Source organism: Ambystoma mexicanum, chromosome 12 (assembly GCF_040938575.1).
Source record: "Ambystoma mexicanum isolate Mex_15411 chromosome 12, UKY_AmexF1_1, whole genome shotgun sequence".
Taxonomy (NCBI): Eukaryota; Metazoa; Chordata; class Amphibia; order Caudata; family Ambystomatidae; genus Ambystoma; species Ambystoma mexicanum.
The window spans coordinates 1,179,444,580-1,179,461,567 of NC_090936.1; the positions used below are offsets into that span (position 1 = coordinate 1,179,444,580).

The window sequence follows — 16,988 nt, forward strand, 5'->3', positions numbered from 1 at the left end:
CTCAAAAATAAGTGCCAGGGCTGAGCCCTGGCAAACACCCCAACAAATTAAGTACTGCTGGTCCCATTTCCTGTTCCTGTACTAGCAAGCGCGCAGCGGTGCTCTCCACAGCGAGCCCTGTCACACCTGCTTAGCTTTCCTACCAGTCTCTACTTTGGCCCCACCCACTACACGGATGTGACGCACATGTGGATTAACGCAACGCCTCACCAGCAGGCTCAGACTGGCCAATAGGGCAGTTGGACACTGTGCGTGTGAAGTGCTGACCCAACAAACTTGTGACGTTGTTGAAGTCACCATACATGTCACATGGAAGAAGCCACGTAGCTCTGGGGAAGTGAAGTAGTACTGGTTTGGAGTTAAAGGAATAGAGGCGCGTCTACATTCCTCCTCTGGTGTCCACAGGTCCGAGTGAACCCCGTCGGGTTCAACTTGACATTGGTGACGAGGCGGGTCGACCGACATGTGTCGGGTCCCCACCTTGGAAGTGCGGCAAGTTGAAGGAAGGCGGGAGCGTAGGCGTGGAAGTCCCGCTGGCCCTCCCTCTGCCCCTCACAAGGCGTGTGAGGAATCGTTGGCATGGAAGCCCCGTTGGCCCTGCATCAACAGCAGCAGGGAGATCGCGGGACGTGGCAGTCCCTGCCTCATTCTGGGTGCCGGAGGAGGCACGAGAGAAAGTAAATGACGACCTCTGTACCAGGACTCGATTGCGCACGTGTGCCCGGAGATAAACCAGCAGCAGGAGCCCCCACAAGTGGTCAGGAAGGCCATTTTCAAAGCCCGGCAGCACAAGGCTGAAGGAGCATGCAACAAACAAGAGGTCAGTCAAGCCATTGGGGGCACAGCATACTGTTCATGACACCAGCCCAACAGACCCATGCTGGAAACATGGGGTGGAGAAAAATAAAATAAAAAGGAGAAAGGGCCAACAAGGCACCATATGGCCCTCCCCACAACAAGTTCTACAATCCCCCATAGAACTTAGCCAACAAACCCCCAAGATGTCATAAGAGGACAATCTCACAGTGCTCCTCACGCAAGCAGCGGCCCTGCCATCACGAATCCATTATCCATAGAAGATTTGTGGACAATTCCCTACAGGAACAACAGATACCTATGCCAATGCAGCTCTCACAGAATATTTCACGGCGCACACTAATGTAGATTACGAAAAACATATCTTTCATACCACCAAACAAATCAAAGGAGAATCAATGGACACTTTGTCATGCGTCGTAGGCTCAAACTAAAACACTCACTTCAATAACTACTCAAACGACGAAGCACTACGGTCACAGATCATAGCCGGATGTGAGTGCGCCGACTTCAGAAAGAGATACTACAGAAGCCTTGTTCCCTAGAAGAAATACTGTGCCTTGCACGGTCAGAGGCAGCGTTGGCATCTCAAGTGGAGAGGCTCAGTGACATCAAGATTACTCATGAAAAATTCGAGAGCATACACAAATTAGACTTGACGCATGCAAGCAAAGGTATTGGTGAACATTTCTGCTACAGGTGCGGATGCAAATTCCCCCACGAAGGGACCGGCCCCGCCATTGGTCAACAGTGCTTGGCATGTGGGAGGCGGGAGACACAACCATTTTAAACCGGTATGCCGCATGTACCGCAGCCAAGCAAGATGTGAAGGCAATGGAGGGCGAATCTCACATGGCAGAAAGTGACAAACACAAAGCCCCCTTAACTCCCAAGGACAGGACATCAAGTAAACCTTACGAGCCACCTCATCGACGCCACAGAGAAGAAAGCGATGAAAGGAAGCCACAAAATAGGATGTCGGGAGAATGGCAATCAAACAAATTGACATCATCCAGACCCAGGAGAAGGCCCAAAAGATATGTGCGGTACCTCGTTCAGCAATCACAGACAGTAGTTCCAAGAAGACTCTATACGAAAGGAGAGAACTCGGGAAGAGCCAACAAAAAACAACAATGAAAAAACAAAAAAAAAAAAAAAGGAGGATACTTACATGCACTGGGTAACCTGATAGCAAAAGAACAGAGTCCAGTATTACTCCTCCAGATAAATGAGAAGGCGGCTGAATTCCTAGTGGACACTGCAGCGACTGTAAACATCATAAGTGAAGAGGTATACGACAGCCTACCCCATGCTCCGCGACCCCGACCAGCAGAGGTACACATCTACCCTTATGGGTCAAAAACACCAGTGCCATGCAGAGGATACTTTATGGCATCATGCAGTTACAAAGGGCAAACAAAGAAAATACCTATGCATGTTCTAGAAGCAGCAAAGGACAGTGGCTGCATCTTAGTTTTAAAGCCGCATTTGACATGGACCTCATACATGTGCCCTACAGACTTATGGCACAAATATCTGGACCCTGCTGCGAAAATAGAGCCACTGTTCCCATCAAAGATCAACAGATTGATCTACACATTGATCCACTAGTGCCACCAGTAGCTCAACATTACCGCGGAATACTGTGGAACATTCAAAACAAGTGGAGGAAGAGCTATACGAACTGCTAGAAGCAGACATAGAACCGGCGGAAGGCCCCACCCCGCGGGTGTCGGCCATTGTCCCAGTACCCAAGGAGGACTCCTCTGACATCCGAATATGCGTTGACATGCGAAGACCAAACGAAGCAATACTAAGGGAACGTCATCAAGCCCCTCGATGGTGCACCTACTGAATGGTGCTGCGGTACTCTCGAAGTTGGACCTTAATAAAGGATACCACCAACTTGAACTAAGCAAAGGTTCACGCTACATAACCACGTTCATCACCCACCTAGGCCCCTACAGGTACAAACGCCTTAGATTTGGCATGTCCTCAGCCGCCGAAATCTTTCATGCAGAAGTACACAATGTTATAAAACATATCCCCAACTCCCTGAATTACAGTGACGATATCCTTATTTTCAGACAGGATCAAAAACAGCATGACAACACTCTCACCCGTGTATGCATGGCCCTGGAAGAAGCCCACCTCACACTAAACAAAGAAAAATGTGAGTTCAGGAAACACACCATTCGCTTCTTTGGACATTTGTTCTCAGCTCAGGGCATGACCCCAGATCCTGAGAAAGTAACGACACTCACTGAAACGGAACCACCTACGAACATCTCAGACTTACGATCCTTCCTAGGGCTTACAAGTTACTGCACCCGTTACAGTCAAGACTTCGCACTCAGAAGCAAACCAGTTCAAGCGCTCACGAAGCAGCAAACAACCTTTGAGTGGACAGAAGAGTGACAGGAAGCATTTAAAAAAAAAAAAGAAAAAAATATCAAACAGAGAATATCAAGTGCCCAAAACATGGCATATTTCAACACCACAAAGGAAACAGAACTAATCATTGACGCATGCCCTGTGGGCTTGGGCGCCATCTTAACACAGATCGACCCTAAAGACAACAGCACGCGCCACATTGTCTATGCCAGCAGGAGTTGATCTAAGACAGAGCCGGCCTACTCACAAGACGAAAAAGAGGGCCTCGGTGTGGTATGGGCTTGCGAGCACTTTAATCTTTTCCTATACAGAAAGCCATTCACAGTAGTCACTGACCACCAGGCTTTACTCTATGTATGGAAGCCCCCAATCATAAATGCCCCCTAGGATTGCCAGGTGGGCACTGAGGCTCCAAGACTACAGTTTTCACATCATCCATCGCCCAGCAATCCAGCTGACTTTCTATGATGCCTCCGCAAGGAGTCCCAGCTCACACACTCCATTGCGGACCAATACATATATAGTGCATGAGAAGACACCGAAGGCTTAAGCCCCCATCAAATCGCGCACGAGACTGAAAACGACCAGGGTGTACAATGGAAGCAAGCCAAACAGGCGGGAAAAATCACGAGCACTGAAACTCAGCAAGTCATTAGCAGCCTGGTGGCTGTAAGGGAAGAGTTGGCCGGGACGGAGGAAGGACTCTTATTAAAAAGGAACTAAGATAGTGATCGCAAGGTCTCTGCGAAGGAAAGTGTTGGAACTAGCACATGAAGGACACAGGGGCATTGTGTCCACCAAACGGATGCTACGACAAGAAATATGGTTCCCTCAGCTTGACTCCCAGGTAGAAAATCTGCTCAAACCATGCCATGATGGATCTCCCCGAAAAGGCCTCCGATGGGATCACCATAGATTTCTTTGGACCCCTAGAAGGAGGGGGAATAGACGAATATGCTCGTTTTCCTGATCTACAACTGGTACCATCCACGTCAGCTTATCACACCATACCTGCGCTGGACCGGATGTTTGCCACCTATGGCATACCTCAATTGTGAAATCAGACAATGGTCCCCCCTTTACAGGACAAGATTTCAAAGTATTTGCGGAATACATGGGCTTTGTGCACAGAAGAATCACACCACTCTGGCCACAAGCCCATGGCACGGTAGAACGTTTTAGGAGTAACATCCAAAAGAAACGGCCAGATTGCACGGAGATACGGGGGAACACGGGGAGAAGGTCCTATACCAATTGTTGCAGGACTACCGCAGCACAGCCTAGAGCACAACTGGAAAAACACCATCTGAGGTGATGTTCGGAAGAAACATACGCACGAGAATACCACATATTACGAGCATGGATGAGAGATATAAAGGAGATGCCGAGATGAGGGAACATGACGCAAGGAATAATGAGAACATGAAAAGAAGAGCGGATGAGAGCAAGAGGGCACGAGAAAACGATCTTGAAGTAGGAGATGTTGCGATAGTGCCTCACATGTGCCTGCATTTGGCAAAGAACCAATGACGGTGACGCACGTGAAGGGATCTCTCGTCTCGGCTGAAAGGTAAAGGAGAAGCACAACTAGAAACTCCTCACATTTTAAAAGGAAGTCAGGAATCATCACGTCCCATTCGTCGAGTGCAGAAGCCGAAAGTCAAAAGGTGGGACCCCTCCTACGAGGGTGACGGTGAAGACTCCAGTGAAGAGCAGATGCCCTCGCCTCAGAGAGGGAGAGAGGAACCTCCAACTCCGCATGTGACGGAGAGGCCACAGACGGACCCCAGAGAATCATAGAAGAAATTAACTGAGGTACGGCACTGTGTGAAGTACAGGGGCGGGGGAGTGACATTGTTGAAGTCAGCATCCATGTCACGTGGGAGGGGGGAGGCGCGGGGAAGAGAAGTAGTACTGGTTTGCAGTTGTAGGAATACAGATGTGTTTACACTCCACCTCTGTAACTAAGAGTGAGGACGTGTGGACATGTTCGAGTGAACCCCGTCGGGTTCAACTCGGCAAAGCTAGTCTGGGATCGTGTTTTGGGTCAAAGTGGGTCTGTTTTTTATGTTTTTTGGGGGGAGGGTAGTGTGGGCCACTTTAATGAGCTGCTATACTGTGCAGCTGGTTTTGACCCATGTCACTTACCAAATAAACTTTCAACTGATTTTACCTTAACTTCCCCTTTCCGACTACTTGAGGAGTCCGTCATAAAAAGGTACCCATTTTTCATTTGTAATTTCGCAACACTTTCTTATTGGTGCCCAAGACGGATTTATGTCCCAATCCGACACTTGACAGCATATTTTGCACGTTGTGAAACGTGTTTATGAGCGCAATATCCTTAAAACATGCCCCTCACCCCCCTCCCTCCGCCCCCGCAGCAAGGGAGGTCATCCACAGCAGGTTCACTTCCCAGCCCAGGTTCCCTTTTGACAGCAGGCAATAGAGTAAAATAAACACTTGTGTCCACTGGATGATGAAACAGGCCGGGGCAGATAAGGGGCTCGTTCAGAGTGGATGTATATCCAAGGTCGCAACACCAGGGTTCATTTTGAAGTCTAGAAAAAAAAAAAAAACATGGAGGTTTGAGCGGAGGGGCAGGTCCTCAACTTTTACCCCGGAATGGCCGGTTGGCGCTCGTTCAGATAAGGGAGTTTTTGGGGTGGTACGTACAGACCTGGCATTACCTGCAAATAAAGCTCAGTAGCTTTTCTTCAGTGGTCATTTGTTGTTTCAGCTCCCCATATTGCTGCCTTTCTTTGTTCTGCTGCGAAGAGGCCAATAAATCTATCCTGTAATAATCTGCAGCTACTCACCTCCTCCCTCCCTCGCTTGATCTAGAATTTTACTACAGATTGAAGCCCTAAGGTAGGGTTATATATGTTACGTGTATACATGTTAGCCAAAGACAGAGCGCTCTAAAAGATCATTTATTACAGACATGTTTCACCCTGCATTCAGATCTTTGGTGTGGTGCAGGGCACATGCTTGGCGATGAATGAATTTCAAGGTAGGGGTCATGTTAAGCAACCACAATGAAAAAATCAAGGCATTCTCCCAATGGAGTTTGCAACAGGAAGCCTCTCCATTATAAGCAATGCACCACACAGCTGCCACAGACGCGTTTTCCCATCAGACGGCCAGGGGACCCCCAAATTTAATTCTGAAGACAGCCCGCACGAGCACCCAGGCATCTTACCCCAGATCCAGGTATGCAAGCTCTTCTTAAGGTGCTGAATGGGGGTCTTTTTTCCATAATGCCCTCTCCCGCGACCCGGGCAGATTACAATAGGGGTGTCCCTTCTGCAGTAGAGGAGGCTCGGATCTCCTCCGTTCCTCCAGATATGATCAGTGGGGGGGAGGGGTGGGGTGGCGGGGGAGGGGTCGCTGCCCTACAAACTGCCCCCCTTTGGCTGTGCCCAGGGGTGCAGCACATTCGGTTGCGTGGCAAGGACAGAGACATGCCCTGCTCAGAGAAGAGCAGGAGTGCAGTCTGTACATCATTATCAGCTTACAAGAGAGGCGGGTATTAAAAGGAACCTACCTGCTCGGGTTCCCGGTACTTGCTGTATCTGTGCGCGCATTAAGGACATTCCAAACCACACCGGAAATAAAACATTAAAAAAGCAATTATATAGACGAAGCCAGGGGCGTTGCTGGGGGGGGGCTAAGGGGGCTATAGCCCCTGGTCTTTTGGTTGTAGCCCCGGATAGAATCTCAGGAGCTACAGCCAAAAGACTAGCTAGCCCCCAGTCCCAACAGTACCGACATCAGCTTAGCCCCGGGTCTTTTCCAGACCTAGCAACTCCCCTGGACGAAGCCATGGATACGTGCTTAGGTGGAACCTTGGGGTCTGGAGATGGTAACTTGCATACCAATGTGTAGTTTTCTACACATCCGTGGCCAAGTGACACTATGCCAAGAGGGTCACCTTTCCTCCCCCTCCCCGCAGTCCCCCCCCCCCCATTTCCTTTACCAAAACGGTACCATGGCAATACATGACTTGGTAATACGCACCGAACCCTTAGGTAACTGGGCGCAGCAGATACAAGAATACTTAAAGCTTGGCTACACACAAAGTAATACAGTGAATACAATCAGAAGGAACAGGGTACATTGGAATGATACAGTGGGTTGCTTACATGCACATGGTGAGCACCTGTGAATATTATCATCTGTCCTCCCTTAGAACGCAGCCAGTTTAGTGTGTTGCGTCTGAACCCAAGATAGGACTGGTCAGTTCCCAGGGCTAAAGGGAATGCGTTCCAGGCTTGCGCTGCCTTTACCGGGAAACTACTTCCTCCTGATTTGGTTAACTTAAATCTAGGTATCTCTAGGCAGTGGGAGTTGGCTGCTCTGGAGGGGCGGGTCGAAATTCTCCTAACCATTCTCTCTGTCAGGTATGGGGGTGCAGCGTTGTTCAGACACTTGAAGGTGAGTCACATGTTAGTATACGGACGTACAGGAGGACTACTGAATTCTGAATGTTAACCAACGTTGCTTTGCATGCTGGGACATGTAGGCCCTAACTTAAAATGAGAAAAGGCTCCTCTTGTTATTGGCTAAAAAGCCATGACTGGCAGGACGTGTGCCCTCCCTTTGACAAAGGGACAGTGGCGAGAGTTGAAGCAATGTGTGGCCAGAGCAAGGCACAGTTTTTTGCACTAACTGTTGTGATCCTAGTGGGTTGCAAGTCACTGGCAGTCCTGAATTTCTCTCTCCAAGATGCAGGCCTCCTTGTCCGGTCAATATGTAACCATGTCAGTGGGCCAACTGGATACACCTCACCTTCTCAAAGGCCAATCCTGGCTTCAGTTATCCTTGAGCTGTCAAAAGATGGAAGCGAGCCCCAGAAAATGCACAGTTCCGTGCATGGCTCCAATGCCCCAGAAAATGCACAGGTCGGTACATGGCTCCAATGCCCCAGAAAATGCACAGGTCCGTGCATGGCTCCAATGCATTCACAGATTAGGGATCAAGTGAAGGGTAGCAGTGCCAGGGATCAAGTGAAGGGTAGCAGTGCCAGGCTACAACGATCACCCTCAAAAATCTGGAAAAGTTACTGGAGGAAGGGTAATAGCTGCTCAGGGTGCCACATTCTGGAACACATGAGGTGATGTGGTCTGCAGTGCCTGCTACCTGTATGGGCCATTGGGCGCGCTATACGAATCGCCCACAAGGGACACTACACAAACGGCCCATGAAGTACACTACACCAAGGCCCATACCGGACGCTAGACAAGCGGCACATATTGCAGGCTACCTTAATGGCCTCTAGGGTGTGCTGTTGAAATGGCCCATAATGGACGCTACACAAATCATTGAAGCGGATGGTATGGCGATAAATATATAGCTCAAATAATCACCATCAAAGGGCATTCTGACGCTTAACAGAGGCTGTACGGCCCAAAACCCCTGCCCCTGTACAGGGCAAGGCGGTTCTAATGACGGAATAGGAAAGGGTTAAGTCCATATCTAAATTCCTGATGATGTTTGAGGCTAGTTGGTAATGTGTTCCAGAAGCTTTAAGTGAGAAAGCACGGCCACCCCACCGTACCAATCTGAATCTGGGCATAACAAGATGGTGCAAGTCACAGGAAACCACATCTAAAAAATAAGTGATCTACATTTTGTTCGCATAAGCCAATGAAGCAACAATTTACTACACTAAAAATCATAAAACTATACCAATTAGGCAACTCTAGAAGATGAAATCTAGGTCAAAAACATCATGGTGCTGATGAGCAGTTAAAATACTCACATCTTGTCATGTAGATCCCCCATTACTGCACATAACTGTTGAACCCATATGCAGCAGACTTACATATGTTGTTGTGCGGTATGTGCGTCATGCCTTACGGCCCTTGCCCCTCCCACCCCATGAAATATTACACCACAAATATTTGGTCAAGTGTTGGCAATAAAAGGCCGTAGGTTTTTATTGATACAGATATGGTTATGGGAACATAAACAATACACGTAATCATAATATCATCCTTTTGGGCACCAGGTCCAGAGGTCATCCCCTCTGGCCCGTGCTGCCTTTCTTTTCCCACGACTTGTTGTGGCCACCGTACGGTGTCCTGAGTTTCTTCCCGTTGTTCTTCTCCCCTTTTTCTGAGGTGGGAGGGTTTTCGTGGAAAAGAAAAAGAACGGGAAGACGCGGAGTCATTACTGCACAGCACACTCCTCCACCCGAGCCATGCCCTATGAATAGTTATGTAGATCCCCCATTACTGCACAGCATATTCCTCCACCTGAGCCATGCCCTATGAATAGTTATGTAGATCCCCATTACTGCACAGCACATTCCTCCACCCGAGCCATGCTCTATGAATAGTTATGTAGATCCCCCATTACTGCAAAGCTCATTCCTCCACCTGAGCCATGCCCTATGAATAGTTATGTAGATCCCCCATTACTGCACAGCACATTCCTCCACCTAAGCTATGCCCTATGAATAGTTATGTAGATCCCCCATTACTGCACAGCACATTCCTCCACCTAAGCTATGCCCTATGAATAGTTATGTAGATCCCCCATTACTGCACAGCACATTCCTCCACCTAAGCTATGCCCTATGAATAGTTATGTAGATCCCCATTACTGCAAAGCACATTCCTCTACCTGAGCCATGCCCTATGAATAGTTATGTAGATCCCTCATTACTGCACAGCACACCACCGAGCTATGCCCTATGAATAGTTATGTAGATCCCCCATTACTGCACAGCACATTCCTCTACCTGAGCCATGCCCTATGAATAGTTATGTAGATCCCTCATTACTGCACAGCACACCACCGAGCCATGCCCTATGAATAGTTATGTAGATCCCCCCATTACTGCACAGCACATTCCTCCACCTGAGCCATGCCCTATGAATAGTTATGTAGATCCCTCATTACTGCACAGCACACCACCGAGCCATGCCCTATGAATATATTTGCCAATAGAGTATAACATGCTAAGGTTTTCACGCTTTTTTACAGAATTCCCGTGCCTCAGACACCCTCCTGTTACCTTGTAGTCTGCAAATGGGCAGGAAGTACATTGCCCTAAGATAACTATATCTGGGGCATAGCAACATGAAGTGGCCGACAGATTATTCCAGAGCTCCGCAGCACTGACTGCCCCCGCAATTCGAGCTATTCCATCTTTTCGTGAAGGAGGCTACGCCCATAACCAAAGACACCCTTAACCTGCCCGCTAGAAAGGCCTGTACAGGTTGCGACCAAAACATGTCTGCAGTGCTCTCTTCAGGCTGCTTTGATCAGATCCTCCCTCTCCACAAGCTGGCCACTCCCAGTAACGATCAAGGCCCAATGCCGAGCACCAGCTCCCAATGTGCCTCAGCCAAGGAACCATGCAGCTTCCTTCTAGAACCAGGAAATTTGACAGCAGCTCTTAGACTCATGCAGGCCGGGTTGCTGACACTATGCCCGGACCTTAAGCATAAGAGATTAAAGGCTATGGTGTGCTTTATCGGGCGTACGTCGCATTCGAGATGTAGTGCAGCATTCGGAGCACTAGCGAGTTGTGACATTGTTGACTTTAAAAATGTATTTTCTATTACACCCAGGCTTGCTGAATTTTCACAGCCCCAGAGCTTTGCCTCGTATACCGCTGCATACACAGGTTTGGACCGCTACAGTTCTAGGACTGGTGTCAATGCACCGTTGGCATGCATACAATAAAACCTCCTAATACTCCCACTGTGTTTTGTCGGTTGCATGTAATGTCCTCTCAAAAATATCGACATGCAAAAAAAGAAATTAAAAAAAAGAAAAACCCTGAAAAATTACCGTTTTTTGCTGGGACATTGTTACATGGAACAAGCAGGGGGGGGGGACAGCCCTGCAACCCCAAAACCCTTTTTTTCTCCAAGGGGGAACACCCTCACAACCCCCGTTCCCCCTGTAATATATATATATATATTTAAAAAAAATCACCTATATAATGTCGCCTTTTCCTGGTGACATTATATACAGAGAACACATATATATGGATATTATTGCCGGATACTGTTTTGTCAGGGTCATGGAAGCTTTAGAGACTTGCTCTCACCGGGTATCATTTCCCACAAAACACAGGCCCAAGTAACTATATGCGGTGACCTGACCTAGTTCTACCCCTTCTATTTGTACACGCTTTTTTCAATTTCGCTCATTTTTGGTGGGAAGCGCCCATTTTGAGTTTGGCAGCAGCCATTTCAGTGCGCGGAGCCACATTTCATCGTAAAATAAGGCACAAGCAAGAGAGAAGATAAATAGTGACCAGCGATCGTTTGATACCCCCCCCCCTGCAACGAGCAAGCACGCACTAGAAGATGTGATGCTTGTTCAGATTTTTGGGTACTTTAGGGTGTTTTTGGAAGTGTGCGGTAATAGCCGGACCCATTGGATGAAACTGACCAAGCACATTTCAGGAGAGCAACCATAGAGTACAGGAAAAGGATACAGATGGACGCCTTCAGGCTGAGATGGGATGAAATCCGGCGACATGATGTCCCCTTCGATAACTGGAAAGCAGACAAAACACAGCACGTTAGCATCTCTCAGCGTGAGGAAGACCGATTTCGAAGCACCTGTCCAGCTTCCATGGGGGGGGGGGGGGTGAACAGGTACAATACACAGAGTGTGCACCAAAGGAATTCAACACACAGGACTCCCTGCAACCGCAGGGAGTTAACTCATATTAGAACTGCTCCAGTCCTGCCAGTATCACCCCACACCCCCAACCTCCACAGTACACCCATCACTTTATATTCCCTTCTCCGCTCTACCACACAACCCACGCCTTCCCTGCTACCTGCAAGCACTCGCCTCAACACAGCACTCTTGGTTTACATAGTTCTGTCATTTGCCAGACAGAAACATTTAAGATCCAGCAACTAATTGAAAACCCTCAATGAAGAGAGAAAACCCCATTGCCTATTTGCTTCAAAAGGTATTTGTTGTAGGGCAGCCCTTCCTCCAAGGTGTTGTGGCCGCTTAGAGCAGACCGTGTTATTGTGTGCCAAGGTAGACCATGAAACTTAAGGGTATCCCCTTAATGTAAGGTACCTAGTGTGGAACAAGACATAATAATCACACTGTTGTACCCAATATTAAACTTCCTTCTTCTCGTTACCTTCAAGTAAGCAATCACAGTCAATGTATTGGTTTCATGGGCGATTAGTGGGATTCAATACAAAGGGGATTTAGAAAGACTTTGAGGTCACACGAGGATTCATGTACACCTGTAATTGTCAATGGAGCCCTGCTGGTCTGGAAAATAAGAACATATTTGTATTTATATAGCGCCTTAATCCAAAGCGCTTTACATTATAACAACAAGATACATAAAAATATATAACAGTAGAAGCAATTTACAAGACATGAGTCAAACCAATAAAACAGTAAGTAGAGCAATTAACCTGTGAGGGTAAGTAAGGGAAGGAGGGGGAAGGGGAGGGGAAAGGAGGAGGGAAACAGAAAGGGCATTAGGGTGAAGATGTAAGGAGGGAGAGGTAAGGGGAAAAGGAGCAGGTAGAGAGGAGTGAGTAGGGGAAGAAGTGAGGGAAGAGAGAGTGAAAATGAGGGTATCAGGGTGGGGAATGGAGAAGGAGAGATTTAAGGAAGCACGGAAGGAGGGAAAGGTGGGGATGGAGTGGATAGAGAGAGGGAGGGAGTTCCAGTGTAGGGGCGTGGGGTGCATGAAGTTCCAGTGTATCAGGGGTGCATGAAGAAAGCAAGATGTCGATAGAAATGAATATGGAATGTGAACTTGCAATAAATAGTTTAAGCAAACACTAGCTGGTAAAGAAAAACGATGAATTGAATGGATTGCATACTAGAAAAGAGTCGAGAAAAATTGCTCCAGCATTTAATGCAGGAAAAAAAAAACGACAGAGAGAAAAGAAGAACCTTTTTGGGTAAAACTAATTATGAAACTAGTTGGTGATGTTAGACTGCTGTACAGCATGGGAATATTAGAATAGAAAACATTTATATGGGTACAATTAGCAGGAATGCGAAGGGTACCGTTTTATTGTACCCACAAATCTCCCACAGGGTGCTGTCTACAGAACAGTTACAGAAACAAACGTGCGATTGGGCGTTGAGACATTAGTAAACAGCTCACCAGACAGAAATGATATCTAACAGCAAGTAAGTTATGGTGGATTTAAAAAGGTTTGAGAAAAAAAAACGTCACGTGCAATGAGAAAGTAGGATAGTCCATTTGAGCCAAATCACTCATTCCACAACGCCACCTAGTAGCCATTGCTGTAAGTTCAGTTCCAGTTCTGAGCCACAACAGCAAGGCATTGTGGGTATACAAATTAGCACAAATGCAAACCTTCTCCAGGAAATTGTCCGTCTTAAAATGGCAGCACTACTTTGTACATAACTTCACCCAAGCCAGACTTTTTGCAAGGCTGTCAGGACAACTACATACTAAGAAAGTGTGAGAGAGTTTACAATTGGAGGCACAGGGAGCTGCAAGGATTTGCCCGAAATCACACATCGTTTCATGAAGTGTAAAAGTTAGGATTCAAACCGGAGTCTCCAAGATGCAATACAGCCATCATTTCAGTGACTAGTTGCAACAAAAAAAAAAGCAAAAAAATCTGTCAATTATGATTTTTCTAAAATACTGACAAAAGTAGACTAGGCACCAAGAAAACAAAATCTTTTGTGAGATACCTCATAACTGGTAACCTCGTTAAGTCCCTATAATGTCATCTTGGGGTGCTCGTGACCTTAACATATCACGCAGCTCTTGATCTTGACGTGGTCACTAAAACCCCATCTACAGTACAAAAGGTTCTACACAGTAGCCCTCCCTCCCCCCTTTTGCCTCTCCAATCACATCATCGCTACACCCCGCAAACCTGAGTGATCGAACGCCCCGTCCCCACTTACTTTAGGCAGATTTTCTCATTTTCAAAATATAAAAAACATTTTGAAAAAAGAGCAAATCTATCAACCTGGTCCCTTTTGACCCATTGCACATTTTATTTAAGCTTTTGAACTGGTATAAGGGTTCTTTCAGCAGTGTTCCTCATTTTGAATAACTTATTTTCCAGGTATATTTAATAACCGTGGATGCTTATTTTAATATAGACACTTATTAGTGAAATTGCAGCTTTGAGCAGTAAATGTTTATATTACTGGGCCAATATATAAACATCACTGATACCGTATGCTGGTGTTGGATGGAGAGAAAAAAGAAAAAAAAGGGGAGGGTCTGGGGGCTAGATAGTCCCATTCTGGTTTTACACTTTGCACTCTGGTACTTGCAGTTTCTCTTTACACCCATTGCAAATGCAAGACTGCAGGGCCCACCATGTTTAAAACAAAACAAATTATATAGGGCCAAATGAGCTACGCATAACCGAGTGCTCCGCTTGCCTCACTTCCGGTAAAGCATACCTCTGTGTACTCATTCACCCCGACACTCCACATCATGTAGTACATACTCTGCCCTCGTCAGTAAGGCTAGTCCTTGCAGCTCCCACCCTTCCTTATTAAAGGCAAATCGCTCCCCAAAATCCTGGCCCTCAAGTAGATAGAGTTCTTGTATCACACTTGATGCCGTAGTCTGTTATTGGAGGCCGGGTCTTCGGCCCCGCCATAGAGCGGATGCCCCTCCTGGTAGGGCGGCCTGATGGGCCCATGGTATGTGCGCTGTCCTGAGCTGCGCGACAGTAAGGTCACAGACATATATTCCACTGTAACAGCAGGGCGGGAAACCACGTGGCCCCAAACATGTGACATGGCACGAGCCATAATACTCGCGCTGACGTCACAAAATCCCATGCCAAGGGTAAAGGATTTTTTTAAAATAAATAAATAAAAAAAAAGCAAATGACAATTTAAGATGGCATTTGTTACACTGATGTACAACTCACTCCGACCTCGTGGGTCATTCTGGATTCTTATATTGGGCACCCTCCTGTACCCATTATCTACAAGGGCACACTACCAGGGGTTGGGCAGTTCAGTTGTCTTGCGAAGGGTGATATTCCCGCCTGCTGTTCTGCCCAACATTGATGTCCAGCTGGTCTACTGGGCCTACTTTACACATATCGCGTTCGAGGTGTCACTGCATTAGCAACATACCTCTTTGGTCTGGTCTACACTTATGCACATATATACACTGGTTTGTAACACATCTTTGGAACCAGGGCTGGACTGGGAAGCAAAAGTGGCCCTGGAATTTTTGTATTAAAGTGGCCCTATATTCCACCCACAGAGGGAGTGTCAGTCTCCCACCTTTAATGGGGCACCTCTACTCACCCATTGCACATTGGATAAGCTTGCTGGCAGTTACACTGTCAGAAAAGTGATGGGTTGAGACTCAACAACATATTTCTTACCACCATATTCTCCAATTAAAAAAGAAATCCACATATTCCTTCTTGCTCTCCTTTTTGTCACATAACTCTCCCTTAGTCCTCCCCTCCTGTGTCCCAGTTCCCTGAACTATCTTCTTGAATCTACTCTTATCCTCTCTTCAACCTCTCCATCCCGCCAAAACTCTATTCTCTCCTCTGTTGTCATATCTCCCTCCCATCCTGTTCACTTGCCACCCTCTCCTCACTCTTGCCACTCTTTTCATTCCCGCTGACCAATACCAAATATCTCGCCTTCCTCTTGCTTCATTGTACGTCTACCCCTCACATTCTTGCTGCACCCCTTTCGCCCTCCACCTCAGTCTTGCCACATCCCCATCCTGCATGGTCATACCTTCTTCATATTAAAATTACAAAGCACTTGGCGTCGATTTACACCTCTTTCCCCACTCTGAGCTGCCTTCCAATACCTCCTCCCAGCCTCTTGCACTCTCTTCTCCTTTCTCTCAATCTTACTACTGCACCCTTGCCATCATGCTCCTTGCAAACAATCCTACTCTCTGATTTCTTCCTCTTTTTTTAAAGTCCTCAATGTTCTCCACATCCCAATGCCCCCTTGTTTGTGACCACAGTCCCCAAGCCTGCCCTTCTCTTCCATTCTAACTTCCTAACCTTGATTCTCTTACCTGCTTACCCGACCCTCTCACTCACTACTGCCTTTCCTTTCTCCCTATCTTTCTATGAACCATTACTGTGCAGATTAATCCCAAAGAATACTAGTAGAAATCCCTCAAAATGACTAACACAGGGCTTCATCATCACAGCTGAGACGACATTAATCCTGCAATAAGGAAGAAACAAAAAAGGCCGCCAGTACGCGAAGGTGATGGTGAGATGAATGAATGACAGGGACCATGCCCTGAGCAGTCTTGCATCCTCTTTAAAGATACACTTGAAGTGATCATTTGCATTGTTAGCAAATGTGCAATTCTGAATTGAAATCCAGATCTGAGTCTTGTCCATACTTGATATTTGTTAGAGCTCTATTATTTTGTGGGAAGAGTGGCAATGGCCCAATTCTTAGTGGCGCTGAAGTTGGCTTCTTGTGGGTCGAAAAAGGACATGTGTGTGTGTGTGTGCCTCTGTGGTCTGGCACCAAGTGGCTAATTCAACATTTTTGTGTTGCTGAATTTCAAAACTTGATCAAAAACACTTTATGTAAGTAATTCAAAATAACTCCTACGTTTTTTCATCATCTTCCACTTATTTTTATCAGAAAACCTTTAGCAAATAAAACATCAAAGCCACAAAATAGGAAGTGCTCAATTTTAGAATCTTTACATTTGAATGACTTTTACTGCCTTGGCATGTGTTAGTCAATCATGACATCATGTTTCCAAAGCTGAATATGAGAGTTATGGTATGCCAAACTTCAGC

The 16,988-nt window shown here is 46.9% G+C and overlaps 1 protein-coding gene across 3 annotated transcripts in view; it reads right to left on the minus strand.

Annotated features, from left to right (window-relative positions):
* The window catches only part of HAL (histidine ammonia-lyase), a 146,798-nt gene that overhangs the window by 111,583 nt on the left and 18,227 nt on the right, over window positions 1-16,988 (minus strand). For all 3 annotated transcript variants that reach the window (XM_069629828.1, XM_069629830.1, XM_069629829.1), the window contains exons 2-3: window positions 11,672-11,732; window positions 6,758-6,785 (exon numbers count right to left, since the gene is read on the minus strand). In XM_069629828.1, the coding sequence (XP_069485929.1) occupies window positions 6,758-6,785; window positions 11,672-11,732 (89 nt within the window). The remainder of the gene's footprint in view (window positions 1-6,757; window positions 6,786-11,671; window positions 11,733-16,988) is intronic.